The sequence below is a fragment of the Molossus molossus genome, unplaced genomic scaffold (assembly GCF_014108415.1).
Source record: "Molossus molossus isolate mMolMol1 unplaced genomic scaffold, mMolMol1.p scaffold_m16_p_8, whole genome shotgun sequence".
Lineage (NCBI taxonomy): Eukaryota > Metazoa > Chordata > Mammalia > Chiroptera > Molossidae > Molossus > Molossus molossus.
Genome location: NW_023425402.1, coordinates 100554445 through 100579484, shown reverse-complemented (window position 1 = coordinate 100579484; position 25040 = coordinate 100554445). Strand labels below are relative to the sequence as shown.

General features: G+C 42.1%; 1 protein-coding gene across 4 annotated transcripts in view; it reads right to left on the bottom strand.

The window, feature by feature from the left end:
• Positions 1-25040, bottom strand: part of ESR1 (estrogen receptor 1) — a 265106-nt gene that overhangs the window by 228135 nt on the left and 11931 nt on the right. For 3 of the 4 annotated variants that reach the window (XM_036248187.1, XM_036248188.1, XM_036248189.1), the window contains one exon: positions 29-219. In XM_036248187.1, the coding sequence (XP_036104080.1) occupies positions 29-219 (191 nt within the window). Of the gene's footprint in view, positions 1-22; positions 220-25040 lie in introns of all 4 variants that reach the window. The other variant, XM_036248186.1, reaches the window with a different exon arrangement.

The window sequence follows — 25040 nt, the reverse complement described above, 5'->3', positions numbered from 1 at the left end:
GGATATGTTATTTTCAACACACTATTACCTTGAATACTTCTCTTGAAGAAGGCCTTACAGCCCTCACAGGACCAGACCCCATAATGGTAACCTGAGGCATAGTCATTGCACACGGCACAGTAGCGTGTCTCCTTGGCCGACTCCACGGCTATGCTGCCCTTGTCCCCGGTGCTGGCCAATCTCTCTCTGCCACCCTGGCGCCGAGTATCTGAATTTGGCCTGTAAAAATAAGAAAGAGAGGGGGAGAGAGAGAGAGAAACAGTGAATCCATTAACATGAGAAAAGCAAAACATGTAATCTCTCCTCTGAAGTATGAGAGGCTGGGGCGAGGCAGCAGACCCACTTTATTCTGACATTTTGAAATAATGAATCATAATGTAAGCTAATCTTTCTTCTCTCTTTCCGCCTGCTGCAGCAAAAGGTGTTTGCCTATTATATTAACCTTGAGGGGTAATTGTCTATTGCAAACTTGTTTAAAAACTGAGCTGCCTACACCGAAATATATTACCCAGAAAATGACAAAATGAAATTAGCTGGTTTCTAATAGACTTCTTCTTTTTTTCCCCCCTTCAGGGATTCACAATTAACTCAGCACCATTAGAGACCAATGTTCATTCCCATTCTAGACCACACGAAGGGTCTTTAGGAAACAGAGACAAAGCATCACCCAGCTAGGGCATTTGCAACTCCGATGAACTGATGCAAACTATAGAACAAGTGTAAAAGATAAATCCTATTTCCATGTCATTGTCATCAGGTAGCCCTAGATATTTACAACTTGGCTCTGCCTGAGGATGCTAGTGAATACTCAATGCTCCTCTGTAAGAACATACAGAATGAAAAGAGCAGAAGTGGATGATCACGTCAACCTTGAAAGGTGTCATGAAGGAAACACAGAAAGCAAAGTGAGACCAGCAGTCTGAAAGTGAGAACCGAGGAAATCGAGGAGTAAACAGTTTAAGGAAGTAGAGAGTGATCAGCAGTGGCAAACAGGACATAAAGGTTCGATAAAACAAGGGCTGATAAAGGGAAGTTGGATTTGACAAAGAGGATGCTTAGAGAGGAGTTGGAGTTGAGAGAGAGGGCACAAGCAAAAACCCTGTGGGTAGAAAAGGGGATGGAATGTAAGAAAAGGAAAACTAGTAAAGGCCATTCCTTTGGGAACTTGGATGACAACTGCAAGCAGAAGATTAGATGGTCACTAAATAATATAAAGACAGCCCAGCCAGTGTGGCTCAGCAGTTGAGCATCGACCCACACACCAAGAGGTTGATGGTTCAATTCCTTGTCAGGGCACATGCGCAGGTTGTGGCAAAATCTCCAATGGGGGGCATGTGAGAGGCAGCCAATCGATGTTCTCTGTCATCGATGTTTCTATCTCCCTCTCCCTTCCTCTCTCTCTAAAATCAATTTAAAAAAAAATTTTTTTTAATATAAAGACAAATAAGTAATTTTAGGATGGAAGAGACCTGAGAAGGTCTCTGTAGACCGAAGGAATGGGTCAGTAAAGAAATGGTTGAGGATGCACGGGGGTGGGGGGGTGATTAGAACAGTTGGGAATAAAAACACAGGTGGAAGGAAGAGCCTCGATGAAGACACCTTGAAGACTGGAAGATAAAGGTCAGAAAAGTAGTAGCAGAGACTAACTTTGCATCTCTAACTAGTAGAGAAGCAGAAATTATATCAATCCAGGATTTTCTATGTGCAACCAAATAAAGGTGGCATGAGAGAATTGAGGATATATGCCCAGAGCCCAGCACAGAACCTGGTACATAGTTGGCATTCAGTAGATATTTAAATGAATGAAGAGTGTTCCAAGTTGTATAGAGGGAAAAGAGAGTAAGAGAAATAGAAAGATGTTGAAAGAATAGATGGAGTAAAGGTTCTTATGAAATTTAAAAAGAAAAAAAAAAAAAAAACCCTAGGATGAGATTAAGATTAAGTGAATTAAAGATAAAGCTTACAGGGTCTCTTGGTTAAGAAAGTTGATGCTCCCTGCTTCCAATCCCCACCCAGACAGACAGACCACACTGACTTTCACTGGTCCTCCCCTTTATAAGCCCTGTCGTCCCTTTTAGTTCAAGTTTTACAACCCTTCCCTGCCCTTCTCACTCATTAATATCGTTGACTATTTTGTGCCGGTGGTTCTCAAATTACTTGCCATAAAATTCACAAAATACCGGCTTTTTGGGTTAAGTGTGTCTGACTTTGACATTTTTTCCATTTTAAATTACTTAGCTCTTAGGTTGGTAGCCTCAAACAGGAGTCCTTTATTTTTTAATATCCTTAGAGAGTATATTGATTTGCCATTTTCAAGTCTAGTTCATATTCTGTTGCCCATGTCTTTCCATTTCATCACGATTCTGTCCAACCTCAAATTGTTTTACTGTTTGTTTACTAATTTTGTATGTATGATTCAAGTCAGTAGGAAGCAACTGTGAATATTTAACTATAGAAGCTTAGTGTTTTGGGGGGTGGAGAGGGTGGTTAGCAAGCATGACATTGACAGATTCAGTGTTTTATAAATGTTATTAACTATTGTAGCCCCAGTATCCAGCTCAGTGCCCAGCAATACAGCAGATATTTTATACATGACTATTGGATGGATGGATGGATGGATGAATGAATAGTAAGTATATGCACAGGCAACATTTCCAAGACGACAGGAATCTCCCACCCACTCCTGCATGATAAAATACTACATTTTCTTAAATTGTGGTTAAAATAAACATAACATAAAATGTATTATCTTTACCATTTTTAAGTGTATAGTCAGTAACATTAAGTATATTCACATCAGAGTGCAATCAATCTCCAGAATTTTTCCATCTCACAAAATTGAAACTCTATACCTGTGAAACAACTCCTCATTCTCCTCATTTTCTCCTCCCCCAAGGTCCCTGGCAGCCCACTGGACTTTGTGTCTCTACGCAATTGACTGCTCTAGGTAGATCACATAGTATTTGTCTTCCTGTGACTGACTTATTTTACTTAGCATAATGTCCCCAAGGTTCATCCATGTTGTAATATGCATCAGCATTTCTTTTCTTTTTAAGGCTGAATAATATTCCAGTGTGTGCACCTACCACATGTGGCTCGTCCATTCATCCAGCTATGGATTCGGGTTGCTTCCATCCCTGGCTATAGTGATTAATGTTGTTATGAACATGGATGTTTAGCTATCTCTGAGTAGTGATTAATGTTGCTGTGAACATGGATGTTTAGCTATCTCTGAGGTCCAGCATTTATTTCCTGTGGATATATACCCAAAAGTGCAATTGCTAGATTATAAAGTAAGTTCTATTTTTAATATTTTGAGGAACTGCCATATTGTTTTCCACAATGGCTGCATTATTTTACTTCCCCATGCAGGGGCTGCATCCCTTTTTTTTTTTTTTTTTTTTTTTTTTACTTTTTTTTTTTTTTTTTAATAGTAGCCATCCAAATTGGTATGAGGTGATTACCGCAATTTAAGCTCACCTTTTGCATAAATTCCTCTCTTACCAGCCAGTCCTAATCCCCACGCACTCGAAATAATGCCTCCCTGTTCTGAATTCAATAGCAGGTTTTTCTTCAATTTCTGCAACTTACTACCCGACTCCTTTCGTTCTACATTCTCTTGGTGCCTTACCCATCTTTGGAACCCCTTGTGCTTACAGCATAGTGCCTCATCCGCAATAGGGTCTCGATAAATACTGACATCTAGTGAACTGATCAATGACTGAATCAACAGTGTGATAACTTCACAATGTAATGGAATAAGGGAATATTGTTTTTGAAAGTATTGGTGAAAGATGTAACAGAAAAGCCCATTTTCCCCAGATCTCGTAGACATGTTTGCTGTCAGCAAAATGCCTTTTGTCTACATTTTACCTTTGAGATGGCCCTGGAACATGAAAACTTCACTGCAGACATAGGACATAAAGTCAGAAGGCATCCGAAAAGAAAAGGGATAAATTACACAGGTCACATTACCTCTCCATGAAGCAACCTTTTTTATCCAACTTGGAAATTCATAGAGCTAACGTTGTCAGTTGTCACTTTAGCCCAGCCCTTCTCTATGAAGACTCCCAAAATGGGACGTCATGAAGATGTGTATCCTCCAGATCAAGCTAAAGGCAGATGAGATAATCTCATTGGTTGCAGAGCCCTATGGCACCTTACAATGTGTTCAGGTTGTCTTGTAATGTAATAGTCTGTAATGGAAAGAAACAGGGCGGGAGCTGTCCATGTCTGCACTCAGAGTAAGTCACAGGGCAGGGCAGGCACCAACCTGTCGTTAGACCAGTCCCCACAGATGGGCCTTTAAGGGGACTCATCTCTTCCCGCTGCCCTCTGCCTGGCCTTGCCTGCGTGTACCTGTCATAGAACATGGCATTTTTAGATTCACATCTCTTTGGTAAAAAGTACTCAGAGGCCCTTTGGTTTCTCCTCATTTTTATAGGACCAAATTAACTATTTCCCTTTTCATGTTCTAAAGGTCTTCAGGTCCCTCCTTCCCAATAAGAGGCTTCAGAAACCCTAACCATGCCTTTACCCTTTTGTTCTAGATGAAGATTTAACGAATTCTTTAGCCATATTGCTATAATATCTCTCTCTTTGCAAAATTTTTATCATTTCCTCACTGAATTGTTACCCACCCTTCATAGTTTTTCATCCCGGGCACTATCTCATAGGACTCACATAAGAAGTTGATTCGTTTACCAAGCTACGTATTAAGGGATTAGGTGTTCTTCAGCCTGTATGGATATATTTAAAGATTCTCTAAAAAAGAACTAGAGCAGAAACTTAAGCACGAAATGGAGAGATGTTTTGCATCAGTGGCTGGCGTAACTCAGGCACACAAGTGGCTAAAGAACCGAGTAACAGCAGGGGAAAAAAAATGACAGCAAGAGAGATCAGACAACAAAACACCACTGCCCCTATGGAAACTGGAAACTCAACCGGCTCAATTTGGTTTCATTTTCATTGCATCAATTGACTACTAAACATTTCCAAATGGATGCCCCACTGATATCATGTATTTAATATGATTAAGAGAGATGTCTGAAGGCCTTCAAAGTGAGTCCAGAGAGTGAACTCTCTTGGACCAAATAAAAGCAGACCAAAATAAAAAGTATTTGCCAGAAAGATTTTCATTAATCAAAGGGAAAGTTTGAAACTCAATGTAATCAAATACTGTTGTTTTTCCAACCCTAAATCATAGTACCAGCCATCCAAAAGCATATTCCCCTGATTAGCCAAGCATTTTTAAAAAATTTTAAGAGCCTTGGTTTCTAGAGAAAATATTTTTTTGCAAAGCCAAATTAAAAGAACCAGCAGATGTCCAACCCCTAGAAATGTGGTATAATTACTAGCTGGTGGATAACTTCATGGAGCTCCAGCACCAAAGTCATGTGTGCTCAAAGTTTCCTACACCTCTTCATGGCACTTACCACAATTTCCAGTCCTATTTTTGGATGATTATTGACAAATATATGTTCCCCTAATAAACAGTAAATTCCACAAAGTCGGGGATCATGTCTCATTTGCTTCCAATTTTTTTAAATGTTTTTATTGTTTGTTTTTTTTTAGAGAGAGAGGAAGGGAGAGAGAGATAGAAACATCGATGTGACAGAGATACATCAATTGGCTGCCTCCTGCACGCCCCCTACTGGGGATGGAGCCCGCAACCCAGGCATGTGCCCTGACTGGGAATCAAACCGGGACCTCTCAGTCCATGGGATGATGATCAATCCACTGAGCCACACCAGCTGGGCTGCTTTCAATTTTAACTGACACACAATAGGTCCTTGATAAACATTTGCTAAATACATCTCCTACATCTAATCCATTATCAAATTTAGTCAATTATTTCTTTAAAACACTATGCCTATCCTTCTTTGCATTCCTTGTGTTCATCATTTTTGCCCGAGAGATCAGTACTCCACATCTGAATTACTAGAATTAGTCTCCAGCCTCCTGTCATTCCCCAAATCCATCTTGCCAGCCACTGCTACAAGAACCATCAAAAAATACAACATTGGTCTTTCAATAACTTTTTATTCACGTTATCTGTGGATCATTACATTTTGGGGTGGGGAGGTAGAATTGTGAATCTATCTGTTTGTGAATACAGTGAAAACTCTGAAACTATACTTTCTAGAAAACGCACATGAAACACACTCTCAGGCTTCTGCTGACAATTTTAGGGGAGTTCTAAACCAGGAGAACTCAGGTTCTTTAAAAAATCATCAACATAGAAAGAATTTAGCCCAAATTCTTGAATTTCCTGCTCCAACCAATATTGGTCTCTTGGTAGCTCCCTGGGCAAAAATTTAACAAATCCACCTCTGAGAATTGCTCACACTATGCTCCCCACATAGTCACTGCCTCCCATCATCTGCACACATCCCCTCTGTCATATATAACCAAGCTTCAGTTTCCCATAATCCATACACTTGTTTTAAGTATATCAACTCACACCAGTTGACTATCATTTAAGTGTTCCCCACTTCTCCTGACACCTAGCTACACACTGGCTTATCTTTATCTGGCAACTACTCACCCAGACCTCCTTTGCAGTGTTTTCTTTCTCCACCAGGTTCCCAAATGACAGTGTTCCCCAGGGTTCTGCCCTCGCCCTCCGCCATCCTCAGCTGACATTTCTCTCTGTGGGAAGCCCAGCCCTGTGTGTGGCCACACCCAGCTGCCATCCCACTCACCTCTCTGGGACTTCAGACTCACATGCTAATTACCCACTCTCAGTTCCTCTAGAATAACCCAAAGAAACCTCAAACTGAATGTGTGCCAAACTAAACTCAGTGTGTTTCCCCCAAAGCCTGTTCCACTCCTGCATCCCACTTGGGTCTTATGGCCCTACAGCCCACCGAGACATTCAAGCATGCTCCTCCTCCTGTCTGGAACACCCTTCCTCACCTCGAAAAACTCCTACTTACCCTCCAGTTTGCAGTCTAAACTTAATTTCCTCCAGGGAGATTTGCTGACCTTTCTGAGCCAGGTTACATGTACCCTGAACTCTCTCTATTGAAGCAGAGGTCTTTTCACTCCCTGTGGTGGTGTGATTTATAAGAAGAAATAAATAATTGGTCTTTATCCCTGTTTCTTGCATGGAGCTCCTAAGACCCTTGGAATTTCCTACGTTATGAGAGAGGCAAAAGTGTATCTCTCTCTCTCTCTCTCTCTCTCTCTCTCTCTCTCTCTCTCTTTTTTAATCCTCACCTGAGGTTATGTTTTTATTGATTTTGGAGACAGAGAGAGTGAGAGAAAGAGAAGAAATGTTGATGTGAGAGAGAAACAGTGATGGGTTGCCTCCCATACGTGCACTAAGTATCAAATCCACAACCTAGGGATGTGCCCTGACCAGGAATCAAGCCCACAACATTTTGGTGTACAGGCTGACACTCCAACCAACTGAGCCACCAGCCAGGACCAAAAGTGTCTTTTTTTATGTTGGTGAGGTGACTTTTAGACCACAAGGAAGGATGGGGGCTGATGGCCAGGGAAACCAATCAAGAATAGAATGGAATTTTCATTCCCACACCCTGATTTCCAGGAAGGGGAATGGGCCAGAGGTTGAATCAATCACCAAAAGCCAATGATTTAATCAACCACCCCATGTAAATAAAGCCTTCATTAAAATGCAAAAGGCAGGGGTTGAGAGAACTTGCAGATGGGCAAACGTGGAGACTACGGAAGAACGGCACACCAGAGAGCGAATGGAAGCTCTGTACCACCACCCACACCTTTTCCTATGCATCCATCTCGCCGATCCTGATGTGAATCCTTTTATAATAAAATAATGACATAGTAAGTAAATGGTTCTCTGAGTTCTATGAGTCACTCTAGCAAATTAATGGAACCCAAGGATGGGTTCATGGGACCCTCTGATTCATAGCCAGTGGGTCAGAAGCACAAGTGATAACCTGGGATTATGACTGGCGTCTGAGGTGGAGGGAAAGACTGAGCCTTTAATCCGTGAAACCTGATGTGGTGTCAGAATTGAGTTAACTGCTTGGTGGTGTCACACACACACACACACACACACACACTGGAGTCAGTCATACTCCCCAATTCAAAACCCTGGGCACCACATCAAGAATAAAATTCAAAGGCCCAGTATGATCAGTGCCCTGCCTTTCACTTCAACCAGAACTCCCCACACTCCTTCCCTCACATGCTTGAGTTCCAAGATGTTTGCTGCTGCTCCATAAACGCTAAGTACTTCCACATCTCAGTGACCTTCTCTCTCCCTTGTTCCCCACTCCATGCAAGGCTTCTCACCTTCTCAAGGGCCTCTCCAGACCTTTAGAAAGTAGTCTCCCTATCACTTTTCCACCCTCTTATACCAGTTAGCTTCTTGTTTTTTTTCTTTATAGCACTTACTGCTACCTGACATCAAAACACATTTTAATTGTCTTCTTGTAAGTCTTCCCCACTGAAACATAGGCTTCATTCCCTCAGTATCCTGAAGGAAGCCTGGCATAGAAATAATGGTTGAATAAACAAGTCCATGAATAAATGACTGATGTAATGGACTAACATTATGTCGTGCTCTGTTTAAGTATTTACCCGAGCCCATGCACCACAACCTCCACTGTGGCAGGAACTGTGGTACCCCAGCTCCCTGCTCAGCATAGTTGGACAAACAGTTGAGTAACTAATAAATATTTGCCATCTGAATGACTACACAGACATGGAGAATCTTCTGGAATGTCTCCCCAACTGCACTCCTTGCACATGTTGCAAGCCTGCCCTCCACCCCACAGCAAGAGCAAAATGGACCCGTTTGCTACTCTTTGCATCTCCTCAACATCTATGGTAAAGTTTTTTAATCGTCTTTGGTTTGTAACCCTCAAGAAAACACTTTATTAAAGACATGCAGACTTTACTTAAAATCTTAAGGTATTCTTAGGCCTCCTGAGGCCCATGCATGGTCTGCTCAAGAGACTTCAGACTAAGACTTAGGGGAGACAATGCACACTCAGCTTCAGCCAACTGTGACCTGGCTTCTGTCCCATATCCAGATCTATCCCTCCCTAGGACGGTGAATTTCATGTGTCACCCTTCCCTAGCCATGCTAGTGCATTTTGGGGCCTTTGCCCACACTATTTCCTATCACAGTCCAAAGGCAAAAATCTCCTGAGTGAAAATGCCCCCTTGCCAGGCAGCAGTCACTGGCTTTCTCAACAGAATCCACATGTGTTCTCAGAACATCAAATACTTCACCACTCTGGAATCCTCCTCCTCATCATATGTGTACTCTGTGAGTCTTCAGAAAGAGATCCTATGATAGTCACCTTTGCTTTCCAGTTTCCAGCACAGCACTGACAAATAGTAAATATTCGATAGTCGGTTGTTAAATGAATACAATTATGTGTTCCATATTGTATGTCTTGTTCTCCCAACCAGGATGTAAACTTTTCAAGAATATGAATACTATAGTTTATTTTTTATCACCCCCAAAGCCCCTGGTTTGGTACTTTGCATGGAGAACATGTCCAATAAATACTGGATAAATTAATCATTAAGAATAACATTGCAAGAGAGACAGCTGAATCTACTGCAATGAAAGAATGTTGTATCAACATGAGAAGTCAACTGATGATGCTTGTGTAAGTACCATTGTACAAACTGTACCTCTCTGCGTTAAGTAGCAATGTTTAAGTGGGCATAAAGCTACAGGTGGTTCATGGCTATGACCAGAATTTACCTGTGGGTATTTCTACTCTCTATGCGATTTTGTATTTAGATTTTAATATAATCTCCATTTATTTTCCATGGCAGGGAACAGGCATTCATAAAAAGAGTGGACAAATTAACCTAAAATAGTAGTCTAGAAAAGAAAAATCCTGAATCTCATTCTTAGAATAGTTCAAGTTAAATAATTCCTGAGCCAGTTTGAGGCAACCCTGTAAACCATGTTATAGTTAGAGTCTGGGGTTGGCAAGTTAAAAATTATTTTCTGAATGACAAAAATAGTCCTTTCAGCTCTTTTAGAAATTAAAGACTCTAGCTCCTTATACTGCTTATCTGAAAACATGATCTAACTCTCGCCTCATAATATCTATTCAGTGGGTACAATTTTTATTTGTATTCACTGTCTTCTACTTAAGAAACAGAGGCAGACAATGTTCTTCCATAAGAGGTGCAAAAGAAAACTTCTTCCAAAAAGTGATGATATTTGCATTTCAATGCAGTATCATGAAATTATCTAGGGAGAGTTACAGCTGCTATTTCAGCTTCTGTCAAAGTTCAGACCACAACCCTGGACTTCCGGAAAAACCAGCATGACCCTTAGTCTAACAAGATAAAAGGATCTGGGGGAGGAGGCAAGCAAACTTTCACACCAAATTGATGGTTGTGGCAGGCACTATTTTAAGTGCTTTGTGTGTAATTAACTCATTCAACCCTCAAAATGACTCTAAGCAGTACTATTCTTATTGCAGTTGTTTGAGAAATGAGGTAACCAAAGTAAGATTAGCCAGGTCAACAAAGTCACACAATCAAGATGCTGTGTAGACAAGGACTCGCACACTCTGGCCCCAGAGCCCAGGTTCTCATCAAAAAATTAAATCCCTGGAAACTCATAAACCAAGGGCAGAGTATGTATGTCACATCTGGGAACAAAGTCGTTATCTGAGACTTCATCCTTAAACCCATAAATTGTAATCTCATCAGAAATTGCCTGCAATTATTTATTACAAGGCCAATAATACTTTTTCTTGAGCGGAAAATGGCAATTCAATTTCTAGTGCAAAGGTTGAGAATGTTCTTTAGTTCCAGAAAATGCACTTAATGAAGCTGACAGTCATACAGAAGAATGGCTTGATGAAAGTTTGGATATTCCCTAAAAATATGATTACAGAAAATATCTATTTTAACTCACAAACAAATAGATGATGTATCATTGATGGTCATATACAAGAGTTCTGAAATTCTTTATGCACAAAGAACATCAGCATTCACCATTTAAAACTTAAGACCATCTGTAATATGTCAAGGGGTTTTTCCCAGTCACTTTACAGAACTATCATCACCCCAAAATACAAGCAAGTATTGATTCTCTATCTCCACTAATGGGAAACAAGAAGAGCCCAGCATAAAGTTTCTTAAAAACACCATTTAGTCAACATCTTTTAATCTTTTATCAGTTACTAATGTGTAACCAAATGATCTTACTTGAGTTTTATCACCTCTTTTTTTCTCTCCAAACCAATCTCTTACCAGTGCTAATGGACAGTGAGGACAAGAAGCCCAAAATGATATGCAAGAAACAAGGCACATGGATAACACAAAAGAGGTCAAGTCAAGAGGGAGCTGTGGCTTGACACCACACCTTTGTGAAACAGGAATGATTTCTAGTCTAATTACCACAGATAGTAGGAGAATAATAATCGACTCCTATGCAGAAATATTAAGAAGTACATTCATTCCATGAACAGCATTGCATAAGCATCAACTTACTACTAGCCATGAGTGGGCATCCTAGCACAAAGGACAGCAAGGAAAAGAGAAAAAGAGGAAGCACCTGTAAGAGGGGAACAGCACAGAGAAGGGTAGGCTCTACCCCAGGAAAACAGAACTCAAGAAGGAAGATTTGAGCCTTTGGGGAAAAGCACTACAGGCTGAATTCCAAACACCAACACCAATCCTGCTCCAACACTGGCCTCTGGTCTGCTTTTAAGTATGATCCATAAATCACCTGATGTATCACCCTACTTGAGAGATAAGGACATGTCATCACATGGAAACTCCACACAAACACGTCCAGATTTGCAAATGGAAATTTTTACTTACAGTTAAGGACTTGGGAACCCGTATGTCATTAGGGATCGCACTGCTGCAAATGTAATAAGTTTCAGGATCAATAACAGAGGCAGAGTCTGTGGTGGAAAGTTCTAGACTGAGTCAGAACTCCTGGGTTCTAGACAAAAAGCTGCCGATAATGGCTGCATGGTTCAAGTAAGTCACCAAAACTCTGGGTCTCGGTTTCTTCTCTGTAAAATGACAAGTCTCAACTATGTCTTCTAAGTTCCTTTCCAGCTCCATGAATGTGTGACCATGACGGTGTCCCATGCCTCCAACCCACAACGACATCTGGAGCCAGCTGGGTCTCGTGAGTGCACAGCCTGTTTGTTAAAGCGCTTCCCCAGGAGTGATGAAGGCATCAGGGATGCGTGGGGAAGAGGTGGCGTTGACTCTACTGCATTTGAGTCTGCTCAGCACCCTTCTTGTAACTGATTAAAGATGACAAGCACCCTTGCCATCAGTGCTAGCTATTAGGCTTCTAACTGCTAAAATGACTTTCCCACAAAAACGTCACTTCTCTAATAGGAGGCATGAGAAAACCCACAGGGGAGGGGGGAATAGAGAGAAGGAAGACAAAGAAAAGGGGGAAAGGAAGTCTGCAGGTTTGGCATTTCCTTAGCGCACTGAGCTCTATCAACAACGCCTGGGGGGGGAACATGGATGGGGAAAGTAGAGCTGAGAAATCAAAGGCAAAGTGAGCGTGTACCGTGGCACTGCCCAGGTCGTGCACGTGGCTGGACAGAGTTCCAAAGCAATGAGCAATTCTGGAATAGGAGACAATCTGCAGAAGGGTTAAAATGGTTCATTTGCACAGAACAACTTTATCTTTGATAAGGCCACACTTTTAAACATAATCAGCAACTGGAAATATAAACACCTCTGGGTTAGATGTGGAGGTTAAAACTTAACTTTCAGGGTTCCTCTTCTTTTATTTTCTTATCCGCCCTCCAGGAAGCAAACTGAAAAGCAACCCATTCTTTTGCTACTGATGCAACACAGAAAAAAGTGTTGCTTACTTCTAAGAAGACACTGTCGATCCCTCTGGAGTGTAGAAAGGACAGAGCAGATTGTGTTGCCTAGAACATGTAGATGCACACAGAACCGCACACCACGTGGACCTCAGGACGAGAGGACTGGGTCGATGTGAGAGACCCCTATCAGGAGCAGCGCTTTATATCCTGCAGGCAGTTGGGGAGCTCTGACATGCTATTATTATCTCTTTGCCTTAGGGTAACATATACTAAGTGCTCTCTGGAGCCCCTCAGCCACTTTCTCCAAACTCCTCTCTCGCTGCTCCTGTGCCCACCTTCCACATACTTTGCACTCCAGCAACGAGTTATGAGCACTTCCCCTACCTGTCCTGCCTGTGCTCCACTCCTGCCTTTGCCCAAGTTGTTTCCTGCCAACAATTCCCTCGCCCAGCCCCTGGGAGCCTGGAGAAATCCTAACTGCACACTCACACTCAACTGCTACCTCTACCCTTGTCCCACATTTTCTCACCCCCACCTTCACACTGCGCTGCAGTGACCGGTTACATAGGTTTCATGCCTGTTTGACTGTGGAATCTCTGTGAGCAACATCTAATATATCGGAGGCAGCCAACACATCTTTTGAATTTACTTAAATTGAACTCCATTCATTTGGATTATATGGAACTAGATCCGTGATAGCCTTTGAAATAATTAAAACTGCCTTGAGAAGTTAGTAATCAGTTCTGCTATGGACCCAATTGCCTGCCCAAATTCCCCATAGTTTAGAAGAGATAATAGAGCAAAAGAAATTTCAAGTTTGGATAAGTCATTCCCAGTTTGCCAGAATTTTCTAACCCACTATCTAAGCAACTCTAGAATAAGTTACTTGTCATGTAAGTAACTCTATGCCACTTTGACTCACCTGAACATAAAAATAACAATATTTTATTTAGCTGGGTAATTGATGGCATTGAATACTGTTTATGGAAAGAAACTAAAAATCCTGAAGCCAGATGCTAATGTTAATTTTTTTTTTTAATCCTCACTTGAGGATATTTTTCCATTTATTGTCAGATGGGGGGCCAGACAGAGAGGGAGAGACATTGATTGACTACCTACCGCACAACCCAACCAGGGCCGGGGACAGAACCGCAACCAAGGTACGTGCCCTTGACTGGAATCAAACCCAAGACTCTTTGGTCCGCAGGCCAATGCTCTAACCACTGAGTCAAACCGGCCAGAGCACTAATGTTAATCTTTAAAACCTATTTTGAAGAACACATATAGTAATCTTCCAATATATGTATGACACTGAAAACGATTTTGATTATTGTCCAATCTTCAACTCCTCTCTCACATGTTATATCACAGCTGTCAGGAAATCCATCACTCTATCTTCAAAGTACCTATCAACTCAAGTTCTTGATATTAAAAAAATATCTTGACTTTTAGAATATGATAATGATAATGTAGCTGTGATTTAAAAGTCATTTTCACTCTTTCACACTGAACATGGAAATACTTACAAATAAAATCATTGTCAAAGCTGGATGGTAAGTACATGAAGGGTCATTATACCACTTCATTTCTGTAAAGGTTTGAAAACTTCCACAATAAATGATCAGGTTATCCTTCTTTTCAAATCCCTCTCTTGGGTCTCCAGCTCCTTAGGAGTAAAAGCCAGAGTCCTGACCATGGCCTACAAAGGCCCTACTCACTCTGCCCACTACCCTCCTCTCCGGAGGCCCCTCCACCCCCTCACTTCACTCCAGTGCTTCTGGCCTCCTCGTCTTACACACACTCCAGGCTTGCTCTCGCCTCAGGGCCTTTTCACTGCCGTGCGCTCATCCTGAAATTCTTTTCACTGGGATATCCTCATGGTAGCCTTCACTCTTTCGGATCTTTGCCTAAAAGTCACCTTCACCATGGAATCTTTACCAGTTTGTCTGAATTGTTCACCGTCTATTCCCAGCGCCTCAAAGAGTGCTGGCATAGAGAAGCTGGCCAAGGAATATTTGTTGAATGAATGAATGAATGAATGAACGAACGAATAAACGAACGAACAGGGTCAGCCATCCAGTGAAGCTAGGTGGACATTTCAAACAGTAGTGGAGTGAGGTAAGAGCATGTCAACAGGCTGCCTTGGTCTTAAACCAGGTGCCGAACAGTGATTTGAATTCTTTCTTAGACCGCTGGTACAATGTGGTGCCCAGGACGTCATCAGTTTTCTAAAGGCTGGGCCCCAAGTACACAGGACACCCACCAGATCCCGGGCTGACCCTGTACTCCACCGACATCGACTACCTGATCAGCCAGCATGATGGACGCCCTGGGCTGCAGCCACCCACACCCTTCGAAACACAGGGACACTCTTGAAGACCAAGTCCAGGAATTACAGAGAGCTCGGCAAGGCTGCCCCATGGCCTCATTACTGCAGTGGTCCCTGTACAGGGTTCAGACTACTGACACTGCCAGTTCCAGCTAAGAAGAGACCAGGGCTGGGGTTCCAGGGTCACAGCGACTCCCCAGAAATAATTTGCTCTGTAGTCTTCCCGGGCCTAGCCAGTGTGGCTTGGTTGGGCATCATCTTGTACACCGAAAGGTTGCCAGTTCAATTCCCAGTAGCGACGGTACGGGCCTAGGTTGGGGTTCGATCCCCTAGGTGGGGTGTGCAGGGGATGGCTAATCACTGTTTCACTCTTGAGTCCATGTTTGTCTCTCTCCCTTCCTCTCTCTCTAAAGATCAATAAAAAGTCTTTTTAAAAATCTGCCCAGGAATGGTTCATTTGCACAATCAAAAAAAAAAAGGTTGTAGCCCGGCTGGTGTGGCTCAGCTGAGCATCGACCCATGTACCAGGAGGTCACCAGTTCAATTCCCGGTCAGGTCACGTGCCCAGGTTGTGAGCCCAATCTCCATGGGGGGTGAGGGGCATGCAGGAGGCGGCCAATCTAGGATCTCTTTCATCTGTGTTTCTATCTCTCTCCCTCTCCCTTCCTCTCTCTCTAACAGCAATAAAAAGGGGAAAAAAACTTTTTAATTAAAAAAAAAAGGTTGTAAACTAGAGGTATATTATGAGAGAAATTTTCAGATGACTTTTTAAATTATCTAATATTGCCCTGGCCGGTTTGGCTCAGCAGTTAGAACATCAGCCCTCGGACCAAAGGATCGCGAGTTCGATTCCAGTCAAGGGCACGTACCTTGGTTGCAGTTTGGTCCCCAGGCTGTGCAGGAGGCAACCAGTCAGTGTCTCTCTCACATCGATGTTTCTTTCTCTCTCTCTCTCCTTCCCACTCTATCCGAAGATAAATGGGAAAATATCCTCGGGTGAGGATTTAAAAAAAAAATTATCTAATATTGACAGTGAAATTAATAAAAAACTGTGAAATAAAAACAAACAAAAGCAGCTGCCTTGTTACCGTTTGGAAACATCACGGTCCCAGGCCACCCAGCACAGACTGGCCCGTTCCAGCCTCCGCGTTCGCACAGCTTCTCGTTCCTGGACAGCAGCCTCCTGGGCTTCCTCCCGTTTCTAGACAGTGTCCTCTGATGGTTTGGTCTAGACAGTGGAGTCAGAAGCAAGCTGAAATCTCTGGGGATAAAGGCTCAGATTCCCAGTCTCTATCCCACTTATTCTATCTTCCTATAAGAGCTGGCCTTGGTATTTATAACTTTTTATATTCAGCTCTGAAATACCCTTCCTGATTCTTCTGCTACAGTTCTGCAAGAAATAGCATGCTCTGAAGCCAAACGCAGGCAACCAAACCAGCCTCCAACCCCGCACCCTCCCTCCCCGCGCCCTGCTCAAACCTGGCTCACAACCAGTGGGGGCAAAGTCACTCGGCTGCCAGCCAGGGGCCTCAGCTGTCACCCGCTGAAGCAACAAGTTTCCTAAGTGGCAGAGAACCCTTGAGAACACACTTCTCGACCTGCTCCAACCCTTCCCTCCCTCCTGCTGTGCCGTGGAGCGTGACTCTGGGAGTTCTTCACTGTCCTCGGGTTACAACCAAGTCAAAGAAAAAATTTCCGAGGTCTTGGGAATTCGCACTCACACTCCATTCGCTGTGGTCTCACTCAAAAGACGTCACAGAATTTCCCCCCAGGAGTTACTGACCCAAGGAGAGCTCTCTGGCCCATCCATACTCAGACTAGAGCATTTCCTCATCTCATTGACTCCCTGGCAGCTCCTTTTTCACACCTTGATTCCATTACAAACCCTGTATCCATGCAGCGGAGACCCCCCAGGACACATGCCACCCCACAAGCCACGTGTAGCCATGCATCCGGGCCCCTGGCGTAGCATGCGGTCCCCAGCCATCATGTCCACACTCGAGTTCCCCTGCCGTCAGCCACTCCAACACCCTGCGAACTAGAAGCCAGGGGAGTGCAGATCTCTTTAGTGTGTTATCTAGATAGGAGTTGTACTTTTTCCTAAATCTTTCACACGTCAGAGACTCATATTTCTAAACAACTGTTCTCTGAAATCCAATAATGTTACAAAAATTAATTAATTCTCCCAAACAACCCAGAACTGTGTTATTTATATAGCACTTGCTGTATCACTGACTCAGAAAAGGTGCCTGATGAGCAGTTCTGAGGACAAGGTCTCCTTTTACGAGATCCTACTCCTGAGCATTCTCCTCACGCAGCACTGTAACACTGTAATGTTCCATTGTAATATTTTCCTGTGTACTTCAATTGTCTTATCTTTTCGGGTAATAGCATGAACAGCTAGGTCATTCTGCGTTTGCTTTAAACCTAGATACTGAATTGTGATCAATAATGATGACAAAATAAGTGTGCAAATGCTACACTGGCACACTTCCTTCCTCGTAGGAGAGAGAGGCAGGCATCTGTGTACGAGCTAGGAGGGGAAACCACAAAAGATAACCTTCAGGCTTCAGAAATGAAAACACAGTAGAAAAAAAAAGAAAGAAAGAAAGAAATATAGTCAACAGTGAGACAACATGGTTAAGGCTGCCAGATTTAACCAATTAAAATGCAGAATGCCCAGTTAAATTGCATTTCAGATAAACAACATAGAATTTTTTTGTATAATATCACATGGGACATGCTTATACTAAAAAAATGCTTTGCTATTTATCTGACATTCAAATGTACCCGGGCATCCTATATTTTATTTGGCAATCTGAAAGACGATGCTTTTGAAAGAAGGCTCAGAGATACATCAGTCCGGCAGAAATCACAGAGTTGAGTTCAGGACATGGGAAAGGTTAATGATCACAAGCTTAACCATGGTTTTTGCGTCACGAGACAAAAGTCTGTTTTGGACAAAATTAGGCAATTTTTAAGGTGCGTTAACTCTTGGGCCAAGGAGATATCACATTAAACACTGTTTACCTAGGAGGTTAAAGACTAGCGTACCTTCTGAGTCACGCTGTTTAGGTCACAGGTAAGTACTTTCTCAGGCGTGTGGCTTGAATTGATCTTTCTCACTTTCTGTCTACCGGCTGCGGCTCTCCTTGTGTGGATCCAATTAGAAAGTTTTAGCCTAAACTTTGAGACAATTAAAACAATCCTCTTCCAAGGAGGAATATCGACTTAGAAAAAGCTGCCCTTGACCTAATCACCCTGTCTGTGGCCAGCACCACCCACCTGCAACGTAGCACCAGAATGCAGAAGGAGGGCAAATGCCTCTCTAAGTCCCTGTGGGCATGGCAGTGGCATTGACTGCGCTTCCTGTGCTGTGCCTGACATCCCACGACTATTCCATCCATGTGTGGTGCCAGGTGGCTACTGGAAATATCAAGAGGAGCACTGTAAATATATGATTGTCAAACCACAATGCTCTACACCTGAAACAAATATAAAATAATATTGAATGCAAACTGTAATTGAAGAAATTAAAAATTAAAAAAAAATAAATGAATAAAAATAAAGGCAAGAGAAAAAAATCATCGTATGGTAATTTTGTTTCCATCTTCCCATTGGAAGTCATTTTGCTGAGGGGATATTGACATCATTGTCACAACCGTAAGAAAATACATTTGGTCTGCAATTTTTCACAACAGACAAAATAAATGGGAAGGACAACCGCAAGAAGTCTCTTCTAGGTTCTACCGCCTCAATTGTTTTTCTTTCACACATATAAAAGCCATAGAATATTAATAAAAGCATATTTAATTCCTACATGGTCTCCTTAACAGTGTTGCAAATTATAAAATCATTAATATCTCCTTTTAGTGGTCAGTTTGATATTGTGACAATTCTAACAGTTCTTTAACTCGCTCGTAAAAATATTATAGTTTTATTTTATTTTAAATCTTATCCTGATAAACATAAATTTCTACAGAATAAATGGCATCAAATCAACTTGGTTTAGTACAGTTACAGCCCATCCACTATGCTCCTCTTTAACACATTTATTAGAAGCATTAATTATACTTATGACACATGGTTCCATCAACTGCCATTCTTATTAAACTTACATTTTATTTCCTCTAACAATATTAAACTACAAGAGGAAACATTTAATAGTAAACAGTATATAACCGACATAATTAGCCTCAAAGAAGACACATGTTTTTCAACATAGGGGCCGTGTTACAAAAACTTTCTATCGTAACCTTGCTGCTGGATCCAGCACAGACTGAATTATTATTTTTTAAAATTTTGCCAATACTAAGGTGAAATATCTATTATGAAATAATGCAAGTTCCATTTTCACATTGGAAATTGTGGAATAAAAATAGCACCTGCCTGTTTCAGAAATCTGAAAGTAGTCTGTATAGATCTCAAGAAAAATCTGGTTCAGCCCTGGAAAGAGGGAAAACAGGAAAGAAAATCTTCACTCCCAAAGTAAACAAGACATGGTTATTAGAACTGAGAGGAAACTATCTAAAGTAAGTAGTATAGAAAATAAGTTCCCACTAGATCCATACAACTGAAGTGGCAAACCAAGGTAAAAGAAAGATTCACACGGACCATATACCAGTTACATGGTGCCAGTCTGGACGTCACTATAATGTTGTAGTGATCAGCATCCAGTGTTCCTTCATCCCACTTTGCTTGAGTCTGGGTCTACATGCGGGAACTCCAGCCATGGGTACAGCACGGCCTGCTCTACGTCCTCAGTGAGCAGAGGCCGGTCATCTGCTAAGTGCAAAGTAGTGGGCCGGAGGCAGACGTAGGGTACAGTCCTGCCTCTGCCTGCACTTGCTGGGAAACCTTGAAAAAGTCACTCCACCTCTCTAGACTTCACTTGCTCCATTTGGAAAATACAGCTTAGAGCACATCATGCCACACACAAATAAAAGATTAAACCAAAGAACACTATATTTCTGTCCATGTTTAAGATTCTTGGGTGGGTTTCATGTGCATAAGGTTGCTATCAGGGAGTCTTTGTAGGATTTTATTTAATGGTTCCTTCTGATATGAGAAGGGAAAACATCCCCCTACTTAATGGAAAATTGTTTAAACATGTTTTTAGTAAGCCTCACAAAAATAGCCATTTTCCATAAAACTAAAAGAAGTAGCCTCAAGACATAGCCTAAGATTAAATCATTGTCACAACTGGTTCTCAACAATAATAAATCAACCACAATCGCTGGTGAGGATGTGAAGAAAGGGAGCCCTCGTGCACTTTGGTGGGAGTGCAGACTGGACCGGCCACTGTGGAAAACAGTGTGAAGATTCCTCAAAAAATTAAAAATAGAACTGCTTACGACCCATTGATTCCACTTCTATGTATATATCTGAAGAAACTCAAAACACTAATTTGAAAGAATATATGTTCACCTCTATGTTCATGGCAGCATTACTTACAATGGCCAAGACATGGAAGCAACCCAAGTGCCCATCAATAGACACATGGGTGAAAAAGCTGTGGTGCACATATACAATGGAATATTACTTGGCCATAGAAAGAATGAAATCTAACTATTTGCAACAGCATGGATGGACCTAGAGGGTATTATTTTAAGTGAAATAAATCAGTCAGAGAAAGTATGGTTTTACTTATATGTGGAATCTAAAAAACAATATAAGCAAACAAAACAGAAACAGACTCATAGATACAGAGAACAGACTGTTGGTTGCTGGGGGGGGGGGGCATGGAGGACTGGGTGAAAAAGGTAGAGGGATTGAAAAATACAAATTGGTAGTTAAAAAATAGTAATGGGGTTGTGAAGTACAGCATAGGAAATGTAGTCACTAGCACTGTAATAATGATGTATGGTACCAGGTGGGTGATGGAAATATTAGGGGGAAAATAGGCTTTGTAAAGTATATGATTGTCTAACCACTATGCTGTAACCTGAAACAAATACAAAATAATATTGAATGTAAGCTGTAAATGAAAAAAAAATTTTAATTAAAAAAATAAATCATTGTCACAACTAAATAGAAAGATATCACAGGAATTAACACACCAACTGCTAAGTAAATCAATCGGTGAGGTAGCACATCCTGTCAACTCTCCTGCATAATATAAATATAAGTGGGTTAAAACTTAAGCTCCAGAATCCAGCTTCTATATTCAGGATCCTGAGTCCTCCATTATTGACTGCGTGACCTTGGATAAGTTACTTCCCCTCTCTAAGTCTTAGTTCTTCACCCATATGAGAATAACAGTACCAGCCTCTTGGGGTTGGTGTAAGAAGGCGACAAGATTATCATTTAAAGGCTTTCAGCACGGTGCCTGGCGCACTATGCTCAAAAAATACTAACAATTGATATTACTAAAGTTGTTTCTCTGATTCTTCACAATTGCCCTAATGTTATTAAATCAACAATGTGGCTGGATACATTACTAAGCATTTACTCTGTCCTAAGAACTGGCTGGAACTGTAGGAAGGGCCAGGGACTGACTCAGCATCTCGCCACACCTTTGCCTGCCCTTCTGTGCCTTTCCAAATCCTTCTTCCATGAAATCTTTTGGACCTCAGCATCCATAGATGGAGGCCCTCCATCTAAGTGCCGCTCTTTTGTGTCTCCAGAGGTCCCTTCTTGTATCACAATTCTTATTCCACTGTTTTTTAATGGTCTATACACTATGCATCTCCCTCACTAGACTGAGTGACTTCATGATAGATGAAGTGTCGTATCTCTTTACCTACCATACAAGTCAGTACATGATCCAATAAACTTGCTGAGTGAGTAAATATATACGTTAATTCACAAAATCTATTAACATTCATCTATAAAATTAATAAAATCTATTCAACAGACAGGGGAGACAAATCCACCTACAGCCCTAATGAAAGGCATTCCATGGTGATCTCCACGGTAGAGGTGGCACTTGAGCTGAGCTCTGACTTCTGGGTAGAACCAGCCTAACAGAGATGGGCCAAGAAGGAAGAACTCATACATGTTAGAGAGGGAGGTGACTATGAAGAGCAGAAGTGGGAAAGTGCCATTTAAATATGGCTTGAGCAAGAGCTTCATGGAGTGACAGGAGAGGTCAGTTGGAATTAAACTAGAAGAACACTGAATGCCACACTGTGGAATGTGCGTGTGTTCTGCGACCAGTGAGAAGCCACTGCAGGCTTCTTTAAAAAGTAGAGGAAGGACCAGCTCAGACATACACTTTGGTATGTCAAATATGCTCTGGGAGGAAACTAAAAATTAGAGTCTGAAAGCTCCAAAGCTAAAAAACCAGTGAGGAACCTATTATAGCAATAATAGAGAGTCAGCCATGTGTAGAGAAAGGGGAGACTAGCAGGAGAGCGATTTGAGAAGAAACTTCTGGTCTGTGTTTTCAAGATGTGCGTGGAAATGACTGGTATTGCGTCTCTGTGGACTATAACATTCAACATAAAAACACTAGAACCTGGGAAGGCTTCTACAAATCACCTAATGCCTCTGCTAGCCATTTCCTCATGTCCAACACAGACGTCTTAGGAGATGCTTGGATTTCTATAGAAAAGCAAAGGACAGCCTGGCCAGTGTGGCTCAGTGGGTGAGCTTTGACCCCTGCACCAAGAGGTTCCTGGTTCGATTTCCAGTCGGGGCCCAGGCCCAGGCTGTGGGCCTGATCCCCAGTGGGGGACATGCAGGAGGCGGCTAATCAACGTTCTCTCTCATTGATGCTTCTATCTCTGTCTCCTTCTCCCTTTCTCTCTCTTTCTCTCATATCAATAAAGAAAGAAAAAGAAAAGCAAAGGATGAAGAACCAAAGAGCCCTGAGCTGGTGAGTTGATAGTTCCACATTGTGTGAGGCCTGGAACCTGGCTTTCATGCCGCATGAGCATTGGAGGAGACCCACGTTGACTTCTTATCTGAGATGTTGCATTTACACATGTTTTAAAGATACCGTTAGCTGCTGATTCTGGGCAGAGTTACATGAGGAAAGGAGCAGCCTTGAGAACTGAGCAATGGGGGCTTGCATGGTACAGGGCCTGGATGCCTGCTTCCCTTATCAATACATGAGTCTTCTAAAATGCAAAACGGGGGAGGGGCATTAAAATAGCACACAAGCTATTTGCAGAACAAATTGTGCAAATACTTCATAATGGAAAGAAGCACATGGGGTGCGCTTTAAGTCCCCCACATTAAAGACTTCAAGGAACTTTCCAAACACACAACTGGAAATTCTGTGCAATCAATTCAGTGTACTAATATTTAAGATTTTAAAGTTTCATAAACAATAGCAGAGTCTGGTATGTGGCAACTGTCTGAAAAATTAAAAGAAAGAGAACCCTATTGGGGGGGGGGGGGTCGAGGGCTTCAATTAAGGGCAATTATCTAAGCATGTAATAAAATCCTAAATCATGCAAGCTGACTGGCCTAGATGTGCATTTACATTCATGTTGTAGGTTGTCTAATAATTCATCTTCATATCCTATGGCAAAGTCTGCAGTCTCATATTCTTTGTATCTAGTCAATACCCATTGTAACTGCCTACTTCAGATCTTATATTGGAAAGAGGAGCAGTAGACATAATGTTACTGTCATCTCTCCCCAGCACTCCTTTTACCCTCTGCTTCTGATACCCAAGGGGCACCCTCTCAGATCTCTCCAAACTGCACGACCTCATCTTTAAAAAGGAGACACATGCCCTGCTCAGTTTTTCTCAGTGGTTAGAGCATCCACCTGTGGATCAAAGAGTTGCAGGTTCAATTCTGGCCAAGGACATGTACCTCGGTTGCAATTCAATCCCCAGCCCCGGTCAGGGTCCTGCGGGAGGTAACCAATCTTTCTCTCCCTCCCCCCCGCCCCATCCTGGGGTGAGGATTTTTTATAAAAAAAGAGATACATAGTTGGAGGGAGATTAAATGTGATCACATTTAGAGAAATGCTGTCAGACTACAAATCAATGCACCACAGAAGGGCAAGTCCCAAGGAGTTTTGTTTTGGTTTTCTAAATTGCTTATTCCCACTTCAGCCCCAGAGCAAATATCAGAGCCTCTCAGATGTGGCCCAGGTCCCAGGAGTTTTTTAATTATCTGGATGATTCTGAAATCATCCTTGATTCTAATGTGAGCCAAGGTTGAAATGTATTGTTGTGGATGCTCCGTGATTGTTAGCTTTCATCCCTCATCCTTTCCCGGTTCCTTTTCCCCAAACTACACCGAAGTCCCTACCTTGCCCTCCGTATATCATAGCTGCTTTTCCGAACTGCTTACATCAGCTTTGACTACTTCCCTCTCTGGGTTCACTTCAGTCCACAGTTCTTAATGCCCCTTACCTCTTTTATTGATGGATTGATTTTTTTCCTTATTTGGAGTTTACGAACGTTGCTTCACTTGGCTTTCTAGCATAAACCCTAGCATATGTTAAGCATTTCAAGAAAGAGGAGCGCCCTGGCCGGTTTGGCTCAGCGGTTAGAGCGTCGGCCTGCGGTCTGGAGAGACCCGGGTTCAGTTCCCGCTAAGGGCATGTACCTCGGTTGCAGTTTGTCCCCGGCCCTGGTTGGTTGTGTGGGTGGCGACCACTCGATGTGTCCCTTTCGCATCGATGTTTCTCTCTCTCCTCTCTGTTCCTCTCTATCCCTCCCACTCTACCTAAACAAAAAAATGGAAAAATGTCCTCCAGTGAGGATGATAAAAAAAAAGAAAAAAAAAAAGAAAGAGGAGCTCCCTGCTTTCTTTAGGAAAAGTTTAACTTCTAATCACAATAAGTTATTAAAGTTTGTCCCTTGAAGGCAAAATAAGCAAATACAGGGGAGTTACAAATGTTCCAGATTCCTGAAAAGCTCTCATATTCACCTTCTTTGGTGTGACTGCCAATTCTTATCTGATAAATAACAAAATAATGACTTGCTATGTTCTAGGCATTTTTTTTTTTTTTTAGCCCTTGAC